Here is a 25,352-nt window from a genome sequence, read left to right as displayed (position 1 = left end):
GGCCTCCCAAAGTGCGGGGATTACAGGCGTGAGCCACCGCGCCCAGCCCCTAGTGTGGGTTCTGACTTGTCTGCAATCATCCCTGAGGTGGGCATTGCGGCTGCTGCCTCCAGACCTCCCTCATCTCGCCCGCTCTGCCGGAATCTCAGTCCAGCCAGCCCTCAGGGACCACTTTCTGTGGTTGTCATATCTATGTCTTTGCTTAGTTTTCTTATCTGAGGTCTGTTTCCCCTTAACTCTTCTGTCCGAGTTGAGTGGCGGGGCTCATTGTCTCAGCTGGGAAGCTACTCTTCCATGCTCTTCCTCACTCTAATTTTGGGTTTTTCAGCCTCTTGCTCACATGAGCTCCCTCAGCCTCCCACAGACGCACACGTCTGCATCTGGCTGTTAAGTTTTTAAAGCATTTTCATCTAAGCGTTTTTGCTCACAACTTGTGGGCTGTTCACATTTCCAGAAGCCCTGACTCTGGAGAAGATGGTGGCTTGTTTACGAGGTCAGAATCTTTTCTCACATCTTATGGGTCAGAAGAAATAAAAACAAACAGACTCTTTCTTTCTTTCTTTTTTAAGAGATAGGGCTGGCTGGGTGTGGTGGCTCATGTCTGTAATCCCAGTACTTTGGGAGGCTGAGGCGGGTGGATTACTTGAGGCCAGGAGTTCGAGACCAGCCTGGCCAACATAGCAAAACCCCATCTCTACTGAAAATATAAAAATTAGCTGGGTGTGGGCCGGGAGTGGTGGCTTACGCCTGTCATCCCAGCACTTGGGACACTGAGGTGGACAGATCACCTGAGGTCAGGAGTTTTGAGACCAGCCTGGCCAGCATGGTGAAACCTTGTCTCTGCTAAAAATACAAAAATTAGCTGGATGTGGTGACGGGTGCCTGTAGTCGCAGCTACTAGGGAGGCTGAGGCAGGAGAATCACTTGAACCCGGGAGGCGGAGGTTGCAGTGAGCTGAAATTGCACCACTGCACTCCAGCCTGGGCAATAGAGTGAGACTCCATCTCAACAACAACAAAAAAAAAAAAAAAAAAAGACTCACTGAACCAGAAGAGTTAAGGGTTGTGCTATTTACTGCACATGGTTTGCCTCAGTCCAAAGTGGTGAAAGCAAACTGCTCCCAAAACAGCAGGCCATGAGGTGACCAGGTCCAGCCCAGCCCAGCCTGCAGAGGAGGAGCCATGTGGGGCTGTGATCAGAGCCCAGTGTCCCAGTGCACCTGCTGACACCCTCTCCAGCCTCTGGCTTCCTTCCGTTGGCTGTCCTTGGAGGGCTGTGCTTCGTGGGCAGGCGTGTGGTGTCCTGAGCATGCAGACTGCCCTTGGAGTGGTGGGCAGGATTGTTTTAGCCTAAAAGGGTTCCACATCTGCACGGGAGCTCTTGGTGATGGGTCACTCTGGCAAAGTTCCCCCAGCGGGTTCCCTGTGAGGAGGCACCTCACGGTCAGTTTTGGGTCTGGTGAGTGTTCTCCTGCAGGCTCCACACTTGAGCCAGGTCCTGCCGGAAGAGGCGGTGTTGGGTGTTGGTGGATGAGAGGCGCCGAGGGTCTTGGTGGCTCCATGTGCCCCCAAGGGCAGCACTTTGCATTTCTTGGGAGACTTGAAGATGACTGATGTCATTTTAGTGAGCACAGTAAAACAGCACCTGTTAGCGGGTTATACCTTGAGCTGTCTCTCTCCTCTTGGAGGTGACATGGGGACCAGTGCCCACCTCTCCCATGGCGTCCGAGTAGACAGGGCCTAGGGTTTTGGGCCCGCTGACACAGATGTGGTTGACGTCAGCTTGTGTGCAGATGGGGTCACGTAGAAAGAATGAAAACTGTTGAAGGCTTCACTCAGCATGTTTTCTTTTTGGATGTTCAATCTGGTAAATATTGTAGTGAATGAGAAGTGGATGAAATCTTTTTTTTTTTTTTAATTTTAGTTTTGAGTCAGAATCTCGCTCTGTCGCCCAAGCTGGAGTGCAGTGGTGCGATTTCGGCTCACTGCAACCTCTACCTCCCAGGTTTAAGTGATTCTCCTGCCTCAGCCTCCCAATTAGCTGGGACTACAGGCGTGCACCACCACATTCAGCTAATATTTTTGTATTTTTGGTAGAGACGGGGTTTCACCATGTTGGCCAGGCTGGTCTCAAACTCCTGGCCTCAAGGGATCCCCCCGCCTCGGCCTCCCAAAGTGCTGGGATTACAGGCAGGAGCCACTGTGCCCAACCTAAAAAGTGGATGAAATCTTCAAATGGTTGGAGATCGTAAATTTTGTTTTAGCAGCACTAGGGATAGTAGAAATTACAGGTGTCATGGCTTGGAGAAAAAGTATGAACACATGGTTTTATTAGCAGTAACACTGTCATTTCTAGTTTATGTGATGAAACAACGTACTGCTTCAAAGATACACTGAGTATTTGTGTTTTAGGTTAAATAGGATTGCAAATCAGGTGGCCATTCAGCGGAAGAAGCAGTTTGTGGAGCGAGCCCACAGCTACTGGCTGCTCAAGCGGCTGTCCAGGAACGGTGCCCCCCTGCTGCGGCGGCTGCAGTCCAGCCTGCAGTCTCAGCGAAGCTCACAGCAGGTACGTGGCTCGTGGCCCCCACAGCCTTTCTGCGTCACTCACCCCCACCCTCCAGGGAGAGGGCACCTGGTTCAGGCTGGACGTGGTGCTGCCCCCTGGGCTCAGGCTCCCCATTGGGAAGCCTCGGTCTCGTCCAGCCCTGGAGCTGCAAGAGGAGTTAGGTGTGCCCTGGGCTCTGGATCTGCAACTGTGGGGGTGATTCTCATCCATGCCTGTCACTGGGTGTTTCTTCCGTTTTGAGTTGCGCTCCCCTGCCCCGCCCTGTCTGCACACATGCTGATGGGCAGTGGCCAGCTCTGGGGACTGGGGATGCTCAGGGATGTGTTACGCTGTGGCTGCATGAGCGTCCAGGCTGGGGACAGCAGGAGTGGGACCCAGTGAGCACACCTGGGCCATGTGGGTGGGGGTCTGTGTGCTGGACCTGGAGTGTGGGTTTCGGAAATAGGTGAGGAGTGGCTTATTTCGAGGCCCTTGCTCTGAAGGCTGGTTTAGCTTGGACTGTGGTGGGGTGGGGAGGGCTTGAGAGAGCTGAGAGAGTGGGAGAGAAGGAGCAGGACTTTTCCTTTTTAAAAGAACAAACCCAAACTCTTACATTTTGATAGTAGGTTTGAGTTTATAGACTCATCTGTTACTGTGAAACAGTTCTGAAAAAATGGGTTTACAGGGTGAAATAGCTTCTGTGAGATGCACAAAAGTAAATTGAAAACACAAGTGGCTCTGCACACGGCCCAGGACCTGCGGCCAGCGCCCTCTACCCACGCTGCCTAGTGAGGAGCCGCTGGTCTTTTGGAAGACCCGTCTGCGGCTGGCATTGTGTGGCCTGAGTGCCTCTTGGAATTTCCTCATGGTGCTTTTCACTGCCATCCTGGGCACGAAGCGAAACCATCCTGCTCTGCCGTGAGGCGGCGACATGCTCACGGGAAGCTTGAGTCTACAAGGTTCACGGTCGGGTCCTCGTGCAGTGGCCGGTGCTGTCTCTGCCTCGCAGACTCTGCCCCCACAGCGTGAGCCCTGTTCCATCACCTGCCGTGGCTGCCTTGTGCTCCAGGGTACTACAGAGTCTGGCGCTCTGGTCTGGCAGGTGGTGGTTTGTGGGTATGATTTGGTGTGGTGGGGTCCAGAGTTTTCTGACGGCCTTGGTGCGTCTTGGCTGTGGAGTGTTCCGGGCCTCCCGTGCCATCCACCTGGGTTGCCCCACTGTGTGTCTGTCCATGGAACTTAAGGCTCCCCGGGCAGGTCTGTGAGCCAGCCCCTCTGCAAGTGAGATCCTCACATGGCCACAGAGTTGAGGCTTCAGTGAATGTCTTTTGGCTGTTGAATGAGTTAACTGCACCTTCCGTTCCATGATGTGACTTTGCTTTCCATCTCTCCTCCGTCCTCACCTCGTAGCCTCCAGGGCTCCCAGAAAGGACAGCATGGTTTGGGGGCTCTTAAGAGGCAGAGTCAGGAAGTGGCTGAGCGGCAGGAAGCTCTGGGGGCTGGAGGCATTGGTCTTGGCCCCCGTGATGTTGGGGAATGGAAGAGAGTGGAGGCATTGGTCTCGGGCCCCGCGATGTTGGGGAATGGAAGAGAGTGGAGGCATTCGTCTCGGGCCCCGCAATGTTGGGGAATGGAAGAGAGGCTTTGTTGGGAGGAAGTTGAGGGTTCAGATCTTGGGTCTTATCTCGGGGCTGGACAGGACTCCAGATAAGCTGCAGAGGAGCTGTGAAGGGCAGATTCCATGGAAAGTGGGCGTGGATGTGGCCAGACGGAACGTCCAGCAGTGGGAATCATCATTTCTACTCTCATAAGCTGGGACACGAGGGCCAGGATCCCTGCAGTAGCAGGACATGTGGGCCAGTGGGCCACGGGGACCCAGGCAGCTGGGGGTGACCTGGGGCATGGTGGAGCCAGGCAAGGGAAGGGGGAGGGTTGCAAAGAAGAGGTGGCCCGCTGGAACCTGCCAGCTGGGCCCCCTCTGCTTCATCGCTGCCCGTTAGGCCTCACATCCTGTTGTGTGCAGAATATGTTTGTAAGGAGAGAACATCCCCACAGCACAGCCAGAGCAGCTCTTCTGGCAGAGGGGGCAGCTTCGTGAAGACACCTGGGAAGGAGCAGAAGGAGCTGCCTGGACTTGAGCCGCAGCACAGCAGTTGGCGTGGAGAGCCTGGAAATCTGCCTCTGTGTGAACGGGCTGTTGGGAGAGACTGTGCTTCTGCCTTCTCCTGGCCAGGGATGGCCACAGCTTGGTGTGGTTTCATGGTTTTGAAGCTTTGGAAGTACCTGATGCATTTGATTCCTCTGTGTCTCTGTGTACCTGCTCCAGACTGACCCTGGGAGAGGACCTTGTGATGGGGGCAGGTGGACGAACTGGACGGGGTCTCTGAGAGGCCAGCAGGCGCCAAGGGTGCTGCAGCGATGGCGGGTCTGTGCTGGCTGCGCATGCAGAGCGCTGGTTTTTGTTCTGGTGGATGCGGCCGTTGAAGGCCGCAGGGAGAACGGGGGTGGCGGCTTAGCTTTAGGGTGAGCAGTGATTTGTGCGTATGCTGGTGGCGTCCCCCTGTGTCTCCTGCTCCCGTGGCCCATCCTTCCTGTCCGGGGAGCACATCCTCCAGCTTTCCCAGTGTCTGTCCTGTGGCATGCTGGGCGCTGCTGTCCACATTGTCCTTGCTGTGCTGCGTGTGTGGCCTCTGCCAGTCCCACGCACCTGCTGGCGGCATTGGGCCCAGTGGCAGGAGCTGGGTGCTGTTGCCAGGAGGCCTGGAGCCAGCCACTCTGTAACACTGTGGGCCCCCACCCCACCCTGGGAGCTGGCCTGTGTCTCCCAGCAGAGGGGATTTTAACCTGGCCGTCCCCTAGCCCTGCCCTGCATCTCCCCCGTGTGTCTGGAATGGACGCAAAGGTGCTCAGCGCTTCTTTCCCGCAGTGGGGACGTCTGAGTGCTTCTCCTTCACTTCTGTCCTTTCTCGTGGAGCCTCCCACTGTTGATTTTTACATGGCAAATATCGAGCACTTCAGAGCCGAGTAAGGAACCTTGATCCTTCTGAGTGGATGAGGCTGCATGTGTCATGGGACCTTGGGCCCAGGTGCTGTCAACGGGGCCCCTGCCGCTGCCGATGGCGTTTGTTAAACCAGGTTGGGGAGCAGACTAGTAAGTTTGCTTAGCAGCCAGTGCGTGATAAAGGGCTTCCTGGTGATGAGATTTCTTCCGCTTCGTAACAGATTCCCAGGCCAAATGTCCTTTTGGCGGAGGTTTTCAGAAGTGTCGATTGCAAGCTGAGAGACAGGCGATACTCAGATGCTCCGGGGAGCTTGATTTTTGGAGCCCACGTTTTCCTGCCTTTGCTTGAGTTGATGTGGATCTTGTTACCCTTAGCCCCGATTTCCTGCCTGAGGGTGTTCAGCAACATTGAGGAAAACCCAGAGATCCTCACTTCAGGGGACACCAGCGCAGCAACGCTCCGCCTTGCCGTGGAGAGGCCTGGCCTTGGGGGTGGGGGTGGGAGTGCGGGGCTCAGCCTCCCTCCTTGAGCCTCCTTTTCTGAGCAGTTTGGAGTCCGAGGTCCTTGTGTCTTGTAGTCCAGCAGTCTTTTCCTTCACACCCTCGGTCCTTTAAAAAGCTGTGACAGCGCCCTGAGGTGGGCAGGTGGGAACCCGGGGACAGAGGCGTGGGGGGAGAGGAGGGTCTCAGGGCTGTGGAGCATGTGCCAGAAACAAATGGCCACGGCTGTCCTGAGGCTGGCAGGGCGTGCGTGTCCTGCAGCTGTGGAGGATGACAGGCGTTGGGGGCCTGCTCAGGCCCACTCACTCGTTGACTTCCTCTCCCCTTTGAGGTAGGGTCAGGGTGCCCCTGGCACTGTGACGAGCAGGCCTCATGTGGCCAGGCCTGGGGGACATGGTGAGGACGGGGCTGAGGGCAGACCCAGGTGGCCTCCTCTCCTGCGACCATCTGTGTCATGGCCTTTGCAGGGCTCTGATTCTTCTGATCACCCTGGCGTGGATGTTGGCTGGGTGGAGGCTGGCGGCCTGTGCTGTCTGGCGCACCCTTCTGTCCACTGAGAAGGGAGCAGGTGCTGTCGATGGAGACGGGACCCTGGCTATGGGGAAACGTGTGTTGGGATGGAGGCGCTGTGCAGGGCAGGGCAGCAGGTCGGCTGTGTGCCAGGCCCCCGTCATGCTCCGTCCAAGCCAGGATGGGCCCAGCATGTTGTTTTCTGTGCACCTGGTTTCTTTCCAGCCGCTCCCTCCATTCCCAGCTGTCCTGGAGGTGGGTCCTCGAAGGCCCCCCATTCTGTCCTGGCCCCACCTCTGTGGGCCTTTCTGGTTCTGTGAAGGCCCCCCTGCCACCAGCTTGTGGAGGCCTCTGTCCTCTGAAGGGTGGAACTTGTGCACCGGAGCCAGCCCCCTGCTCACCTTGGCCTGGTGGTCCCCTCTGTCCCTTCCATCCGCTCTGTCTCCTCTGTCCCTCTGTCCCGGAGCTGTCCTGGGGCTCTCCGGTGAGGATGGGTTTGCTGTCCTCCCCAGGATGGGCCCGCAGGACCCCTGCCGTGGATGCCTCCTGGGGTCTTACCTCCACGGTATCTGAGGCCTTTTGCAGAAGGAGCCTCTGGGTTTGATTGACGGAAGTGTTTACTGTTCTCAGAGAGAAAACGATGAGGAGATGAAGGCTGCCAAAGAGAAGCTGAAGTACTGGCAGCGGCTGCGACACGACCTGGAGCGCGCTCGCCTGCTGATCGAGCTGCTGCGCAAGCGGGAGAAGCTCAAGCGTGAGCAGGTGGGGCTGGGCCTGTCCCGCGTGGAGTGTACCACTGGCCACGGGGTGTGGGTGGGATGCTGGCAGCTCCTGCAGAGGGTGGGCTGCACCTGGTGGGTCCTGGCCCACGGCAGCGCCTTGCTCAGCCCAGGCCAGGTGCCTGGCTGCCATGGGTTGCAGGGCCCTAAGTGGAGGCTGCATTGTTCTATGCCTTGACGGAAGCACAGGAGCCTGTGGGGGCTGCTTGTGGCTGTGGGGCGCGTGGTGGGGCTGAGACGCATGTGCGGCTCCCCAAAGCTGAGGCTCTGCTGGGCCCCCCCAGGTGAAGGTGGAGCAGGTTGCCATGGAGCTGCAGCTGACCCCGCTGACGGTGCTGCTGCGCTCAGTGCTGGATCAGCTGCAGGACAAGGACCCCGCCAGGATATTTGCGCAGCCCGTGAGTCTGAAGGAGGTGGGTGTTTGCGGCTCTCGTCTGTCCTGCCGCATGTGTGACTGTGGATTTGTGCTGCCGTTTGACCGGGAAACGTGTGACTGGCTAGAGTACATCCCTTGTCTTCTTAATTCTCGTTTTTATTTAATGTATTTGTTTTTAAATTATAAAAGTGATGCATTTCATTGTAAAATATTGAAAGTGCAGTGGGTGAGAGGCCCTGTGCAGACAGTACCCTGAGATGTGGCGGCATCCGCCCGGCACCCTCCGGTGCGCTTTAGCTGAAGGAGCTGGGGTTGGGAAGGTCCCGGCAGTACTTGGGTCTTGTGTCTGTACCGTGTGCGTGTCTGTGTGTGGCTCTCAGGTAGGATGGGCTTGTGGGTTATGTGGAATAATAAATTAGAGTCAACTAATATCCTGTTTTAGTTTGTAAATGATTCTTTTTCCTCTCTAAAATTAGGTACCAGATTATTTGGATCACATTAAACATCCCATGGACTTTGCCACAATGAGGAAACGGTTAGAAGCTCAAGGGTATAAAAACCTCCATGAGTTTGAGGAGGATTTTGATCTCATTATAGATAACTGCATGAAGTACAATGCCAGGGACACCGTGTTCTATAGAGCCGCGGTGAGGCTGCGCGATCAGGGAGGTGTTGTTCTGAGGCAGGCCCGGCGCGAGGTGGACAGCATCGGCTTGGAAGAGGCCTCGGGGATGCACCTGCCTGAGCGGCCTGCTGCGGCGCCGCGGCGGCCTTTCTCCTGGGAAGACGGTAAGAACCGGCGCCGAGTCCGGAGGAGCTGGAAGACGCTCTTCCCAGCAGACTCTGTCCCTCTCTGTGTTGCCCCTCCCTATCAGCACGGTCCAGGAGGACTAGCACGCAACCGCATACATCATTTACATTTTCTAGTAGCCTCACTGAAAAATGCAAAAGAAGCAGGTGGAATTTATTTTAATAATGTATCTTATTTTACTCAGTATATGGAAGAGTTGATTTCAACATGGGATCAGTAAACGTTACTGAGGATATATAAGCTTTTTACCTTCTTTGCCATCTGATGTGTATTTTACACTCAGCACCTGTCACTTCAGACTGGCTGCGTTTTGGGTGCCCACCAAGAGGACCATGTGGCTGTGGCTCCCTATGGGGTGGCCGGTCTCGACAATGCAGACCCAGAAAGCCGCTTAGTTGGGGGGTTTGCATCCAGAGTGGGCCTTGGCTAACTTTTGAGGGTGGCGTGAAGCCGGAGGAACTCTGGCTTTGCCTCTGGCCCTTTAACTTCGTGGTTTGTGCATGTTGTAGAAAGGGCTCTGGGAGCGTGTCCACGGCCCACCTGGACTCCAGCCTGGGCCTGCGCTTCTCGGTTGCCCAGGCACGTGTTGCAGCCATGTGCAGTCACCTGCACCCTTCTCTAGACCGGTCCACGGAAACCCAGGCTGTCCCCTGCACCCTGCTTGTTGGTCGCACCTCTGGGATTGTCTGCCCAAGGGTGTGTCCTGCCCACATGGGTTGTCAAAGCACCTAGAGCTCCAGCACCTCAGCTCCAGCTCTGAGCCACAAACTGAGCAGAAATCATGGTGTGTTTGGCTCATTTATCTAAAGGTCCCATATCCCTGATTTCTTGGCTTACCCTTTCTCCTGATGAATCACTGACCTGTGCCAGGTCTCTGCTTCTGGGATGAGGCCTGGCCCTCTTCCTCTCCTCCACGTTCCCGCCATCGTAGGGTCCACTTCCTGCCATCATGGGATTCAGCCTAGCTGGGCCATCGTTGCTTCTCCCTCTGTTCCCCTCATGGCAGCAGTGCTGGGCTCCCTGCTTCCCGTGGGGGTCCCGCAGCACTCGGCATCTGTGAGGGTTGGAGGATGGGCTGTACTCTTTTAAAGAACGGCAATAGGGCCAGGCTCTGTGGCTCATGCCTGTAATTCCAGCACTTTGGGAGACCGAGGTGGGCGGATCACTTCAGGTCGGGAGATTGAGACCGGCCTGGCCAACATGCAGAAACCCCGTTTCTGCTATAAATACAAAAAATTAGCCAGGCGTGGTGGCGCATGCCTGTAATCCCAGCTATTTTGGAGGCTGAGGCAGGAGAATCACTTGAACCTGGGAGGCAGAGGCTGCAGTGAGCGCAGATTGCACCATTGCACTCCAGCCTGGGTGACAGAATGAGACCTTGTCTCCAAAAAAAGAAAAAAGAGAGGCCGAGGCGGGTGGATCATGAAGTAAATATATTTTTATTCTATATCTCTGATTTTCTGATTTTAAGAGTAACACGTTTTTCTTGGAGAAATTTAGAAAATAAACACAGGCTCCAAACAGTGCTGCTGGCTCTTGGTGAACCCAGGTGGAGCTTTAACCCCTCCCTGAAGCTGCGCCCTCCAGGCTGATCAGACCAGCTATGCTTTTCCGAGACATTCCCTTGGGGATCTGAGAGGAGCCAGGGCTGAGCCCGCCTCAGAGTGAGCCCAGGGCTCCGTGGGCTCGTGCTTTTCCTGGAAGGTCCTTCTGTAGCCTCTGGTGACCGTGGGAAAGCTTCCCCCCCCTCCCCGCCCCCGACAGCCTTCACGCTCTGGCTTGGATGCCTTGCCTGCCATCAGCTCTCAGACGCCCACCTGGTGCCCAGTGCCGGCTGCTCAGGATGCACCCTGGTTGCCTGCCCTTAAAAGCAGGAAGATGCATCACTCTTGGACTCCCTGTCTTCTGAGCAGCCCAGAGGCCCTGCTCCTGTGCTCCCCCACATCGTGCTGCCAGCACCATGCCACCTCCCTCGAATGGAGCAGGTGTGGAGGCCTCTGAGTGTCAGCACCTTTCAGATCATGGTCATGCAAGTTGTTAAGTGAATTTCTATACCCGGGTTTTTTTTGCTAAGGAGAAAATGAAGGATGAGAAGTCCTGGTTTCTTTCTTTCTCAGTATTTGGGAGTGCACAGGTGAGCCAGTGGCCATGGTGTGCCTTGAGGGTGCACCTGCTGCTCTTCTCAGCACAGCCGACACCTCCCATTGCCTGGTGCCTGAGCCACAGACCTGGAGGCTGTGGGTCTCTGTTTTAAAAGAAACAGACGTTTCGAGGCTTTCTTCTTGGGGTTTCAAAGGATGTGTTTTTTTGTATGAACATTTTTGAGTATTATCTATGACATTTGTTCAAAGTAGTGTTATGGATACAAGTCTTGAAGGACTGATTTAAGCATTTTGTTTCTCTCTACTACTACTATATTTATTCAGCCAAAAAGACAGATGCTTTCAGTAAAACACCTGTTTCTAGCCGAAGAGAATTCATGTGTTTTGGGGCAGTCTTACTTTGCTTTTTCTTCTCTCTTCTTCTCGCTCTGGTTTTATCTTCAGATAGCTCTGAGGAGCAGTTTCTTTTCTTGGCCATCTCTTACTTATTTAAGGTAATTTGTGCTTTATAAATTTTGGTGTTTTTGAAACTGAAGTTTCTAGGGACTTTGTAGTAAATACGCCTGAAATTCAGAATGATCTGTGAATTTTACAACCCGTTTAATAAAGCCACACAATGATCAGCATCTGAAGACTTCAGCTAAGATACCACTTAGGACGTGCAATGGCCCTAACTTAACACGCTTGCCAGTCGCCACCTCTGTTTGCAGAGCCAGCGCAGGTCCAGCTGAGTTGTGCCGGGTTGGTGGAGCGTGCGCCTCTCTCTGGGGTCGCTGTGCCTCACCCAGGCAACCAGGCTGTCTGCACAGGGAGCCTCAGTGGGTCCTGGTCCAGGAGAGGTTGCGATGTTACCTGGACACTGCCCCTTCTGTGGTGACAGTGTCATGGGAGTAGAAATTCTCCATCAGGAGCATCCCAGTGTGTTCCTGTAGCAGCAGCCCCATCGTGGGTTCAGAGTGCAGGGGAGGGGCCTCTTGGGGCCTCTGGTGAGCAGGGCCTGGGTCTCGTTGCTAACAGTCACTCTCAGGGCCTTGGCCGAAGGTGATTTGAAAGACGGGACCGGTGATGTGTTCCCAGAAGGCGCGTGGGACCTGATGACTGACAGCGTGTGTCCTTTGGTTCAGTGGACAGGTTGCTGGACCCTGCCAACAGAGCCCACCTGGGCCTGGAGGAGCAGCTGAGAGAGCTGCTGGACATGCTCGACCTCACCTGCGCTATGAAGTCCAGTGGCTCCCGGAGCAAGCGGGCAAAGCTGCTCAAAAAGGAAATTGCCCTTCTCCGAAACAAGCTGAGCCAGCAGCACAGCCAGCCCCTGCCCGCGGGGCCAGGCTCGGAAGGCTTCGAAGAGGACGGAGCTGCGCTGGGGCTGGAGGCGGGCGAGGAAGGTAAGCCACGGTGAGGGCTGCCCCGCTTTCTTGCCGTCAGGGCTCAGGCACAGACCCAGACACGGGCAGCAGTGTTGGTGTGCACGGAGGCTAGGGTTAGCGCCAGTCCTGTAAAATTCACGAAGGCCGGAACACTTGATCTTCCCACTGGGTTGTTTCCTTTTAAAGAGACTTTATAATTTGTGCTGTCTGTGTTTTTTCACATAATTAGTTGATAAAATTTAAGGCACAGAATAAAATTTTTCTCTTTAACTTGGGCCTGAAAAACTATTTGAAAAGAATGGTTTAGATCTTATGCTATGTTGAAGAGTAAAGGTAGCTTGAATGATGAGAGTGAGAAATGTTTTTGTTGTATTTTGTAAATTGACGGGGAGCCATTTAATTATGCACTAGGCCATCAAATGCAGCATTTTGAAAGGGCTGTTTTAGATTATTGGCACTTAAACACTCCTCCTTGATGTTGCGAAGGGAGGGACGGTACCCGCAGAGGCCTTGTCTGCCCCGAGGGTCCCCGGCCAGCTCCTCTGCAGAGTTGGTAGGTAACAGCCGTGATCGTTGCCAAAGAATGTCTGGGGAAAGGTCCAGGCAGCAAAGATGTTTTTATGACTAAGAAATAAGTGTAGGGGAACTAGCAAAACCCAGGGCAGATGTAGGTTTGGCGTGGTGAGGAGGGAGCTGACCAACCGTGGTCTGTGTACATCTAGGTTGGCAGGGTGAGGAGGTAGAGCTGGTGTGTCCCATATTTGGTGAAAGGGGAATTTTAAAACTAAATTGGATTTGGAGACGCAGATAGAAAGTCATTGCCGCTGTGTTTGGCCCTGTGTCTCTGTAGCTGACCTTGGCACGCTCCAGTCACATGAAGCAGACAGTAGGGTCAGTCCCTCTTGCCACAGCGTTAGCAGCTGGTTCTTGGCCTTCTTGCCCTTCCCCAGCACATCCAAGTTCGAACAGCAGACAACTGAAATAAGACACAAAATTGTTGTACAATTTTCTTTTAAAACAAAGACGTTCATCTCTTATGGACGTCTGTGCTCGGAGTGACGCGGTGTCTTCATGATGCCACACAGGTCAGCGGGTCCTCACGGTCTCAGGGCCCTTTTCATCCCCTGAACTTCATGTGGCTCCTGTCTGCAGAGCTTCGCCCCTTTTATCCTGTTTTACATTTGGGCAACTTGAATGAGAGCCATTCAGCTTTTCTTTCTCTTAGAAACTTACTCCTGTGCACACAGCTGAGAATTTCTTATGCATCCTTTTCCTCATTCTGTGCCTGTTTGTTTTTCTGTTTTGGGATTCTTCTGTTTAGTTCACCATGGTCACTAGTACCCAGACTCTAGAATGTCTCTTTTGGGGCTGGTGTCAATTATACGTTAGGTCCATAGAATAAAGGCTTTTCTATTTCAAGGTGAGCGCTTGGTTTTCTATTCTCTCAAAGGCTGTTATTGTTGGCACATCATCCCTCCTCTGCTTTGGGGGCCTCGTGTTTTTTCTGGGGAACGTTTGCCTACAGGACCCTCTGGCAGCCATACCTGTCCGGGCCCTGGGCTGCCCCGTTGTGCCCAGGAGTCCAGGCTGGTGCCTGGTCCTGCAGCCTTTGCTTTCGTGCAGCCCACCGAGGCATCCTCTGGCTGTGCGGGCCTCCCTCTAGGTGGACTGCCCTTCCGTCCTTGTCTTCTGTGCCCTGAGGACTGAGTCGTGAGGAGGTTGCCAGCAGGTCCACTCACCATTCTCAAAATAGCTTCCAGTGCTTCTCTTCCCACACAGTTGTACCATTTTCACTGTGGAGCAGTAAGTTACCTTTTTAGCTTTTTCTTTTTATCAGTGGCTTCCTCCATTGCCATTGGGTCACAGGGCTGAGGACCCCGCACGGTTATTGGGTCACAGGGACGGTTATTGGGTCACAGGGCTGAGGACCCCGCACGGTTATTGGGTCGCAGGGCTGAGGACCCCGCACGGTTATTGGGTCGCGGGGCTGAGGACCTCGCATGGTTGGAGCTGCTTGGCCCTCCCCTGTGGTGAGCGTGGCTTCTTATAACCCCCAACGCTTCGCAGGAGACTTTGGAGACCATTTTTGTTGCTTTGTAGCTCTGGAATCATTTTATTTTTATTTTTATTTTTATTTTTCTGGGGTCGTTGTAAGGAAAACACATACAATGTGACTGAGACACAGGTGGCTTCGAATCACCTGTTACACCCAATGTTCACAATGACTCACTTGATGAAAAGGGTGTTTCCTGTGAGCTGATGGGAAGGTGGGTGGAGAAGCAAGCAGCCTGAAAGTCCACTCCGAGGTGAGGCGGGTAGGGTCCTGCCCCTCAGAGAAGACGGGGTCTCTGGAGAGGTGGGGCGGGCGGGGTCCTGCCTCTTAGAGAAGATTGGGGTCTGTGGAGAGGTGGGGCAGGCGGAATCTTGCCTCTTAGAGAAGATGCGGGTCTCTGGAGAGGCGAGCACCAGACTGGAATGGGGAAATCATTAGGGAAGACAGCCACAAGCAAGCTTGTTAGTTGGTATAGAAATGTGAACTTAACAATACTTAAAATAGGATGAAAACCAAGAATCAGACATTTAAAAATCCAGCATGAACGTTCTCATCAGTAAAGCCTCTCCATCATTTTTCTTAAATATAACCACAATATTTTCACACCTGAAAAGATAGTAATTCCTCAATGGCAAATATACAGTCTCACTTAAATTGTAACTTAACAGTACATATGTTGTATTTATATTGCTTCCATTTGAAGCAGCTTGAACAAGGCTGTAGCCATTGAGTGCCAGGCCCCTGAGACTCTAGTGTCTGAAGGAAGGAGACACCTCCTGGGCTGCACGGTTGGCCCCGGTCTGCCCCCTTGTACAGGCCCTCTCGCAGGCTCTGCCGTAGCCGTGACTCAGTCTGCCGAGTGCAGAGGTTCGGGCTGTTGCTGTGAGCTGGCCCTGCCAGGGCTGACTTCCCGGGGGCTGCGTGTCAGCTGGGTGGGGGCCACGCCACAGCTGGGATTCCAGCCTGTCTGATGAGCCTGTGGGACGGACCTGCAGCTCGCAGAGGGCTTGTCTCCACCCTTTGCTGAGATTGGTGTCTGCTGACGTGGTGAGGCAGGTCAGTGCAGTCAGGAGGAGCAGGGTCCGCACCGTGAGCTGGTGGAAGGGGCTTGCGTTTCGAGTCCTTGAGACTTCCAGTCACAGCGATGCCCTTGCCAGAGGCTCCGGGGCGTCCCCTTCAGTCCAGGGCAGCTGTGGGCCCTTGAAGTGCATGCGTGGAGGTCCTCCTGCTGTGCACGGGTGCTGAGCTTGTGGACCACTGTGGCCCTCAGGAAAGGATGCGTGTTCCTCGGGGTAGAAGGTGCGGAGTACGCAGCTTTGTCGCTTCAGGATTGCAGAGGACGGAGGCTTGAGGCAGGGTTGTTGGAGGGACAGGGTGGTTGCTGCCCGTGAGCTAAAATGTCTGCCTGTGTTACGCTGTGATTTTCCAAAGTGCCTTGTGGCTTTGATACAGAAGCCTTTGATTGGCATAGTGGGTGGCCAGGTGGGCAAAATATTGGGGAATTGTTCTTGCAGACTTAACTAGGTCTTTTCGTTTCTTAGAGTAGCTGGTTTGGATTAGATAACCATTTTGCCATTTGGAATATGTGACAGGTTCCAGGGACTGGAATTCTAGGATCCTGACTGATACAATGATGGGGTCTGAGAGGCTTATGCTGGAGTTGTATCGAGCATGTTCTGAGCTTTTCTCATGTGCAGTTAAGTGACAGCCTGAGATGGCCCAGAGTCAGCGAGCTTTGAGAGGAGTTTTCCTTCTTGGATGTTAACTTCCAGTCACATTTCCACTCGAGGGATGGGTTGGGCTTGCCTGTTGTGTCTTGGAGCTTGGAGGCTCAGGTCCTGTTTTTTCTGATTTTATGGATGAGGAACTGAGGCACTGAACAGTCTGGGGGCCTCTGTGGTCCTGGCTGGGGGAGGGGCCTGTGTGGTCCCGGCTGGGCAGGTGGCTGAGCACCCAGACGCCAGCGACCTCTGTTCCTGACCACGGCCTCCTTTGTGCCTCTGGTCAGTGCTGCAGGAGCACATCCTTTAGCCTGCGTGCTGGCGGCTGGAGCCCGGCCTGCATGTGGAGCTGCCGCAGAGAGGCCAGGGGTGTGTAGGGTGCGTGCGTGGCTGAGGCAGGGCCACAGGGGCCTGCTTTGGGATAGACCAGGGGTTGGGGAAGTCCTTGCAGCATGGAGATGGTTATGAGTCCCACATGGGGCGTCCTAGCTGGGCCGAGAGCTGGAGGTGTGGAGGAGGGGTTGTGGACCATGGTTGGGGAGGGCCTGCTGCAAGGCAGGGCTGTCTGCATGTCTTGGGGCTGCTGCCAGACAGGAGTGGTGGTTCTGAGGGTTGCACCAGAAGCAGGAGATGGGGGTTTACGGTGCCTGTTAGATAGCTGTGGAGAAGGTGGGCTGGAGGTGGTTGGGGGAAGGGGGTCTCCTGGAGGTGCTGGGAGGAGACTCCTTCAGGCTCCATCTCTGCTGGCCTGGTGCTGTTGCACCCATAGAGGCCAAGACTGGGGTTGACCACTGGCCTTGGCCCTGCAGAGGCCATTGGGATTGCAGTGAGCAGTTGAATGTCGTGATCAGGACGAGAACTCAGTGGGGAGGCCAGGAGGTGGAAGAGGAGGCAGGAAGTGAAGTGAGCCCCGGGCCCTGTGCCCCAGACACCAGCTGCATCAGGACGCTGCAGGCTCCGTGCTGAAGCCCCTCCTGCGCTGCGCGGGCACCAGGGATGCTGGCGCAGTAGATGCGCATGAGCAGCCTTTCAGCAGCCCCTCTCCGCGTTGCCCAGTTCCTTCTGGCCAGCGTTCCCAGATGTTTCACAAACACCTTTTCCTTAAGCCTGTTGGCAACGTGGAAGAGGAGGGAAGGAGTTTTGTCACCTTGCGTGTGCCCCTGCCTTGGGATCCAGCGTTCCCACGTGACAGCTGTGCTCCCGGCGGCTGGCACGGGAGGCTTTTTGTTGAGGTGAGGCTTTCCCCCTTGTATTTGAATCGGCTGTGAGGTGCTCCAAGGCGCGAGTGTCATTTGAAATCAGAGGCACCTTGCAGCCGAAAGCACTGCTGCCCGGCGTCATGGGGCCCAGCCTTGGGAGAACTTTTTTTCTGTCAGTCTCAAAACATTGCTCTGAGTCTTGCTAAGTTGTGTAGTTTTGTATTTTCAAAACAACTTTTTGAATTATAATAGTAACCATACATACTTCAAACGGTTTTAGGAAAGTTTGCAGGTTTAACGAAATGAAAACTGTACCCAGTGATAATATATACTAAGGATTAAAGTGTCACTCTTGGTTTTATGTCACACTTCCTGTTGTCAGTACCGGTCCTGCTTGGAAAGAAGCTTCAGTGGCTTGGCTTGGCTTGGTGTGGCATCGCCTCGCCCTGTCAGCCTCGTGCCAGAGCCTGTCCGGCCCCCTGGACTCAGGACAGTGCACAGAGCCCCATAGACCAGCCCCAGGCCGTCCTCCTGACCTCGGGCTCTGTACCATTTTACACTTCTGGTTTTTATAATGTTAAAAAGACTTTAAAAAGAGGTTAAAGCAGTCTTTTTCCAAAGACTTTATTTTTAAAAGTCAGATTTTTTTTTTTCCTGAAAGCTCCCATCACAATATTTGGGAACGTGGCACGGACTTCTGTGCTGTGGTGAGCGGGGCTTTTTTTCCCTGCCTTTCTTGAGAATCATCCACAGCCACTCACCACTCCCTGTTTTTTTTTTGTTTGTTTTTTTTGTTTTTTTGTATTTTTGACTTAAGACCTTGACCAGAGATGAGATTTAATGTTTCTTTCCTTTTATTTGCTAACTTCGTCGCCCAGTAAAGCTCTGTGGGAATGCCCGTTTAAGGCCCCTTTAGTTATGTGAGATACTTTTCTTCCTCAAGGTAAGTGAATTATTGATTGCAGAAATTGTCATGAACTCGAGTGATGTGTTTAATATTGGCGCATGTGAAATAATCTTTCACAGTTTTTTTCAGAGAGTAACTGTGTGCCTGGGCACTGCACCCAGGGCCGCAGCCTTTGGCGTTAGGGAAGCACACACAGTGTGGCCCGAGCCCACGGGGCCCACACTGCCGAGCAGACAGTATGTGCGATGCGTTGTTTCCTTAACTGAATTAGTATTTTGGTGGACTTCACATTTATAGTAAGTTTTATAATAGATTTTATAATCTTCAGTTTTCAAAAATCACTTTATTTATAATTTTTTCAGGAGATAAATCTCCCCCTAAACTTGAACCATCAGATGCATTACCTCTTCCTTCAAACTCGGAGACTAATTCAGAACCACCAACCCTCAAACCAGTAGAACTCAACCCAGAGCAGAGTAAACTTTTCAAAAGAGTCACATTTGATAATGAATCACATAGCGCTTGCACTCAGAGCGCACTGGTAAGCGGACGCCCTCCAGAGCCCACCCGCGCCAGTAGTGGCGATGTGCCGGCGGCGGCGGCCTCCGCGGTGGCGGAGCCAGCAAGCGATGTAAACAGACGCACTTCTGTTCTCTTCTGCAAATCGAAAAGTGTAAGCCCCCCAAAGTCTGCCAAGAACACTGAAACCCAGCCAACTTCTCCTCAGCTAGGGACCAAAACCTTTTTGTCTGTAGTCCTTCCGAGGTTGGAGACTCTTCTGCAGCCAAGGAAAAGGTCGCGGAGCACATGCGGAGACTCCGAGGTGGAGGAGGAGTCCCCAGGAAAGCGCCTGGACGCAGGTAAATGCCGCGGGCGGCCCTGAGAGGCGCCCTTGCCGACCGGTGCCGGGAGCATCCTTCAGGATCATTGGTGTGACGGGGGGTGCCCAGCTTCTGTTTTTGCAGCATTCTCTTAATTTCCAGAGAAGACAACAGTGCAGTGTTTTCTTTGAAAAGCCTTGAGTTGTGGGTCTGAGGCCGGCACCTTCGTGGGGGGCCTGTTTGCCACGAGAGATTGTGCAGCCTTGCTGGGCTGCCCTGGGCCAGGGGCCGATGGTCCTTGGTCCTGTCTTCTGCCACATACTTCCTCTCTGATTTTTTTTTTTTTAAGAGAGAGTCTTGCCTTGTCACCCAGGCTGGAGTGAGTGGCTCACTGCAGCCTCCAACTCCTGGGCTCAAGTGATCCTCCTGCCTCAGCCTCCTGTGTAGCTGGAACTACAGGTGCACACCACCACTCCCGGCTAATGTGAAAATTTTTGGTAGAGATGGGGTCTCGCCGTGTTGTCCCGGCTGGTCTTGAACTCCTGGCCTCCGACTCCCAAAGTGTTGGGATTAGATGTGTGAGCCACTGTACGTGGCCCCTTCTGATCTTTAAAAAAGTACTGAGAATGAATTCAGGTGTGGTTTTAATTGGTCATCTTGACTTTGCTGTGCACATCTGGATAAGCTAGTGACTGGCTGCTCCCAGCACTTGTGGGAGCTCGACTCTGCACACCCTCAGTCGGGTCTCCTGCAGCCCCACAGACCTAAGACCCAGGGTTCAGCCTGGCCCTTCCCTGGGCCTCTGAGAGGACCTGCCCTTGTGGTAAATGCAGTACTTTGCAGTTGATTTCGGCAACATTTACTCATTGTTTTATGTGGCCCTCTTAGCCACATATGTGATGAGGTATTAGGACCTGCTGAAATAGTACCGGAAGGTGCTTCTCATCTCTTGCTGCGCTTTTGTAATTGAACGCTGTTGAATTACTCGGTGAGGGTGTTGCCATGTGTGTGCCGTGCTGAGATCACTTTGAGGAGGCAGCTGTGTTCCTCCCGCCTCTGCTCCCTGCCCCTCAGAGGAAGCTGAGGAGTTTGTGTCCTTTAAAGAGGAGCACCTGTCATCGGTTTGCTTGTTCAGTACTGGCTGCGCTTCTGGAGGTGCTGGGTCAGGTTGCCAGTGGCTCCTTTCTGGAAGCGTGTCTGGAGCTTCTTTGTCATTTTGGTTTTTGTCCCGAGTCAAGGCTTGGTTCCCATCTGTCCTGTCTGCCTGTTATACCTAGATAAGGAGACGCGCATTTTCTCCTGGCTGTGCTGGTGTGCAGTGGTTCCTCCTGCACTTCAGCAGTGAGAGAGGGTGGGGCTGGGTGGGTGTTGCTTATTTCCCAGAGTGGCGGCAAGTGAGTCCTGTGTCGTGGAGCCTCGCCAGGCCGGGCACAGACGGAAGGCTGTGGTGGGCAAGACCTGCCCAGGCCCCTCCCTCACATCTTCTCCCTGCTCCTTCTGCTGGTCCCTGGCCTGAAGCATCCAGGGAGGGGAGTGAGACCAGGCGCTGTCTTTAGGTCTTTGTGCGGAAGGAAGCGCACTTCCCACCCTTGCCAGCAAGCAGGTCATGCCTCTTGTTGCCAGAGTAATTTCTGGTAAATTTCATTTTGATTTGTGTGAAAATTTTGCACATAAATGAATGTGTAGAAATTTTCTACCCATGTCCTTTTACTTTGATGGATTGATGTTAAATTGGCATTTTAAAATAATTTGAAAAAGCTTTTTTGCTTTCTAAGTAATAGGAAGCTATTGAAATGCTTCACAAGATACCAATAAGGATAGATGCCCTTGACTCAGGACTTGAGGATGTGTCTTAACCACGCTGGTCTTTCTTAGTCACCTTTGGTGAAAGACTCTGACCTGGTTTTCCAAGCACCCCGGAGTCCTGCAATGAATCGGGTCAGGGTGCTGTGCACTGGGTACTAGAGGTTGGTTCAGTGCAATTGTGGGCGTCCCCTCCACACACAGAACTTGGAGTTCAGCTGATGCTCCGCTTCCTCGGGGTTTCACATCTGTCGGCGGCAGAGGTCCGGGACTCTGTGCGTGGAGGCCCTGCCGGCCGTGGGGCTGGGGTTTGAGGCGGCCTCCCCTCAACACTCAGCAGGATGCTCATGTGGTGGCTTCCACCAGGTGGCCCCACCTGCCCGGGCCCTGCCCCAGCTGTGGGCTCCCACCGTGGACAGTTTTGCCGGCTGGCAGCCACGTCCTCAGCAACCTCTCAGGCTCATTCATCAGCTGTCCCTTGTAGAAGAGCACGTGTCCCCTCCAGGCCACTGTCTTACATTGGAGTGGAGTGTTTTGAGGGCTTCCCGTGGTGACAGTGGTGTAGAGCAGTGTTACTGCAGACCTTCAGTGAGCGTGGCCCATGGTGGCTTTTGAGAATCATGGTGCCCTCTGATCCTGACTGAAGTGGAGATTTCTGTTCTCTCATTCCCGAGTGACAGTGGATTTCCGTGGAGGTGCGGTGAGTTCCTGAGCTCTCTCCTGAGCAGCCGGGAGCCTCAGCAGCATTAAGATCAGGCCCTCGGGAGCGGGAGGCATTCCACTGCTGTGGCCGAGGCGCCCAGGGAAGGGCTGGGCGTGCTCTGAATGATGCCAGTCCCGCCATCCGCCCTCGCTTTGGTTTCACCAGAACCTTCTGTTGCTCTGCACATGGGGGATTTCTTGCCCCGAGCTGCAGTTCTTCGCAGTCTTAGGACGGGAATTATCTGGAACCTTCTGATGTTTTCCAAACATTCATCTGTGTGCTCTGATCTTTAGGGAGTTATCTGGCATTTTCCAGCACACACACAATTCTGAGTTAGGCTGAACAGGGTCGCTGGTCCTGAGGCGACGCACTCACTGTGGACCTCCCGCCTGTGTCGCTGCGCCCGTGGGCCGGCTGTGCTGCGCGCCAGGCTTCTGTTCCCGCGATGGGCCAGCCCCAGAGGCTGGCCCTGGCTCATGGCTTCCTTCCTCCGCGACTGCACGCTCACCGGCAGTGAACCCTCACCTGAAGCGGCCTTCCACTCGCCGCCGTTTTGGAGACCCCTGCTGCGAGTCTCTGTGTGCACGTGCTGGGGTGTGAGAGCGCGGGGCTGTCTTCAGTGTCCTTTGGCTGTTCAGGGAGGAGGCTGAGCTGTCCTGCCCTTTCATTCAGACTAAATGGCTTTTTCACTGTTTTCCAGGTTCTCACTTTAACCACTAATGTGCTGGGTAGTTCACTCTTTGGACCCTAATCATTTTCTCTTACCTCAACTTGGACTGGAGTTCTGCTAAGCGGCCGTTTTGGAACGCACAAAGATCACTGCATCTTGCCTTTCACTTAATTCTTGCGGATCACATTGGAATCATCAGCTCAAACATCCTCTAAACAAAAACACAAACAGCAGCCCTGGAGGAGCTCTCCCCCACCCCAGCCCACCCCCTCTGTAAGTCAGAGCCCCGCAGTGGGAATGGTGCTGGCGCCCGGTGCACACCTGGAGCTGGCGGGATGTCGTGGCGCCTCAGCCTTCCCTCTCGACAGTCACGAAGGACGCAGAGCAGAGCCGGGCACCAGCTGGGAGACTGCTGCAGCTGACGACACAGTGGACAGCATTCTGAGGCTGTCCTGAGCATGTGCGGAGCCGTCCCATAGTGACTGGCAGTTTGGGTGCCACGGCCATGCCCAGGCGCGTTGTGCTGTGTCGGTGCCATGGAGTATGGAGGAACTTGGCTCGGCACCATCTGAGGATGTGGCATGGACAGTGCGTGCTCACTCACTCGCTAGCATCTTCTGTATTTCTGGGTTTTCTACCTGATTTCCTTCTCCCCTTACTTCCCCTTCCTCTGTTTTTTCCCCACAATCCCCAGTGGATTCTTGAGCAGTGCTGCTGTTTGTCTCTTGCTGGTCGCCACGCTGAGTGTCCCTGCGGCCAACTGAGAAGTCCTGCTCGTGGGGTGGGGCATCCGTGCCTGGGATCTTGTGCAGGCATCTGGCCTGGGCCTTGGGTCTGTCTCTGACCATCCCAGCTGCATTGTCACGGAGCAAGTCCCAGCAAGTCTTGTGCATGCGTTTGACTTGGGCCTTGGATCTGTCTCTGACCGTCCCCAGCTGCATTGTCACGGAGCAGGTCCCAGCAAGAGCAGGTCTTGTGCAGGCGTCTGGCCTGGGCCTTGGTTCTGTCTCTGACTGTCCCGGCTGCATTGTCACGGAGCGGGTCCCAGCAAGATGGGCCTTGAGTCTGTCTCTGACCATCCCCAGCTGCATTGTCATGGAGCAGGTCCCAGCAAGATGGGCCTTGGGTCTGTCTCTGACCGTCCCCAGCCACATTGTCATGGAGCAGGTCCCAGCAAGTCTTGTGCAGGCGTCTGGCCTGGGCCTTTGGTCTGTCTCTGACTGTCCCAGCTGCATTGTCACGGAGCAGGTCCCAGCAAGTCTTGTGCAGGTGTCTGGCCTGGGCCTTGGGTCTGTCTCTGACCGTCCTGGCTGCATTATCACGGAGCAGGTCCCAGCAAGAGCAGGGTGCTGTTGGAATCTTCTTCCGTGTGTGTTTTTGTTGAGAGGTTGAAAAATGCACCAAAACTGCTTTCCTTTTAACGATGGTAAAAGTGAAACTGAAAACAGGAGATAGTGGGCTCTCCTTTGCCACTGCGTGGGGCCCTCAGGGCTCTGGTCTTCAGGGCGCAGGCTCAGCCCACCTGCTTCATACGGCCAAGCTTCCCATGAGCCGGAGAAGCTGAGGCGGCAGCCTGGGTGCCGGCGGCAGGGGCGGGCAGGGGCGGGCGTGTATCCCGCGCCGTGGGGATGCGTTCCCATGGCTCCCTGCCCTCAGGCGTCTCGGCAGCCACTGATCAGGGCCTGGTGTTCTTGCACCTGTGGCCTGGAGGATTTGTGGTGTCCACATGGGTTGGGGGCTGGCAGCCTGAGACCAGAGGAGACTACGGCCCATCAGTCAGACCTGCAGGCCTCTGCCTCCCCAGGTGGGCCCTGGGGCTTCTCTTCCCTGTGGGGAGGGGCAGTGTCTCAGCCGCTGTGGCCTTCAGTCTCTCAGAAGACCCTTTGGGGACCTCCTCGGACAGTTGCAGGTGTGCTGTGGACGTACCTGGTGAGGGGCAGGCTTCCGGGGACCGCGCTTGGCTGGGCTGTGGGACACCTTTGCGCCATCTCCTTTGGGGGCAGCGAGGGACATTTCTGAGTTCAGTCTTTGGCCTCCTAGGAGGTCACTGGGAAGGCCCTTGAGCGTGGGTGGGCCCTGGCCGCTGTGGGAATTCCGTGCAGCTCCTGTGTTGAGGGGGCAGTTGAGGGGCCTCTTTCCTGGCAGCCGCCGCCTCTTTTAATGTATTTCTCACAGTCACCAGCTTTACTTTCAGCATTAAAAAAAAAAACCTCGTGCTGAAAAAGTTGCTGAAAGTTGCCCCCTGCTATATACATGATTTAGAGGCTTGAGCTCGGCCTCAGTGCCTGCTGTTTGCAAATGCCTCATGGACCTGGCACCCATCTCTGCAGACCTTAGGCCCTGGGTTCCCCACGTTGGGTCCCACCTCAAGGCTGGCCTGGGCTTCAGAATGTTCTGGGCTGAGGTCCTTGCAGGGATGCTGAGGTGCGGGTCATGGTGGGTATCTCCCAGGTGGCCGGAAGAGCCTCACAGGGCGGGAGTTGGCAGGGCCGAGATGGAGAGATCTCAGAACCAGAGCTGTCTTAGATTATTTTCTGGTGGTCCAGGTGGAGGCTGGGAGGGTCTGGGCAGCGCAGGCCACCTCGCAGCTCCCCTGAGGTTCTGGGGACTCCAGGCGGTGGCTGCAGAGCCTCCCGGGACGTGTCTGTGGCCTGGTCTGGCCTCTTGGGTGACCCTGCACTGCCACAGCCCCCAGACCGCCTGTTAGCAGCCCCTGCGGCTGTGCCACCCCCACCAGGCCTCCCGCTGGGTGGCGTCTTGGTTGGGCTGGGTGGTGTCTCAGTTGGGCTAGGTTTGTCTGTGCTGCCCACATCTTCCCTGGTGCTGTCACATTTTCATGGGTGACACGCGGAACCTCTGTGTGTTCTTGCATCATACGTGCACTCACTGAATGCTTAGGAAAATTAAGAGGGGCATTTTATCATTCTCTCCTTTCTAAGAATTAAGGACTTGCCTTGTGTTTTAATCCCCTTCCTGGCCCCACTCCATGTGGTGGTTTACATGGAGCTGGGGCCGTCATGGCTGGTGAGTGGCCTGTGCATGGCTTGGCTGTGTTGGGGCTGCAGGTGCTGGCACAGCTGCGGGTGCTCTGGTGCTAGGGTCCTCAGGCTGGCATCACTGGGCAGTCTTGTGAAGGCTGCACTGGTCGTCGTCTTTCCCCAAGTGGCCGTTGCTCGGCCAACCAGTAACTACTAAAAGCCTCCCCACCCAGGCCCTGGGCCGTGTCTGCTCAGCCTGGAGCAGGCTCACCCTGCACCTGGGGTCTGGAGTGCGCTGGGGGCCTGGCTGTGGGGTGTGGGTCACCAGGCTGGTGGCTGCTCTCTGGAGACGGCTCACATGTGTTGGCAGACCCCTCCCCGGGCCTGTGAGCCGAATGCTGGCAGGGGTGCTGGGTTCCGTCCGTCCACTGCTGATGTGAGCTGGGTGGGCTTCCCCTGCCTTCACCCACTCAGGTTGGAGTAGGGATGGAGTCTCTGCTCCT

The 25,352-nt window shown here is 54.8% G+C and overlaps 1 protein-coding gene across 7 annotated transcripts in view; it reads left to right on the top strand.

Moving 5' to 3' along the window:
* Positions 1-25,352, top strand: part of BRD1 (bromodomain containing 1) — a 52,471-nt gene that overhangs the window by 20,620 nt on the left and 6,499 nt on the right. For 2 of the 7 annotated variants that reach the window (XR_009211028.1, XR_009211029.1), the window contains exons 3-9: positions 2,412-2,568; positions 7,190-7,321; positions 7,623-7,751; positions 8,191-8,503; positions 11,752-12,012; positions 18,237-18,547; positions 18,630-18,734. Coding sequence is in view for 5 of the 7 variants with exons in the window: in XM_032138137.2 (XP_031994028.1) it covers positions 2,412-2,568; positions 7,190-7,321; positions 7,623-7,751; positions 8,191-8,503; positions 11,752-12,012; positions 18,237-18,734 (1,490 nt within the window). In the remaining 2 variants the exon portion in view is untranslated. Of the gene's footprint in view, positions 1-2,411; positions 2,569-7,189; positions 7,322-7,622; positions 7,752-8,190; positions 8,504-11,751; positions 12,013-18,236; positions 18,735-25,352 lie in introns of all 7 variants that reach the window. The other 5 variants (XM_032138139.2, XM_058431240.1, XM_032138138.2 and 2 more) reach the window with 4 other exon arrangements.

Source organism: Hylobates moloch, unplaced genomic scaffold (assembly GCF_009828535.3).
Source record: "Hylobates moloch isolate HMO894 unplaced genomic scaffold, HMol_V3 SCAFFOLD_19, whole genome shotgun sequence".
NCBI lineage: Eukaryota > Metazoa > Chordata > Mammalia > Primates > Hylobatidae > Hylobates > Hylobates moloch.
The sequence above is the reverse complement of the archived record's forward strand: the minus strand, read 5'-3'. Positions and strand labels throughout refer to the sequence as shown.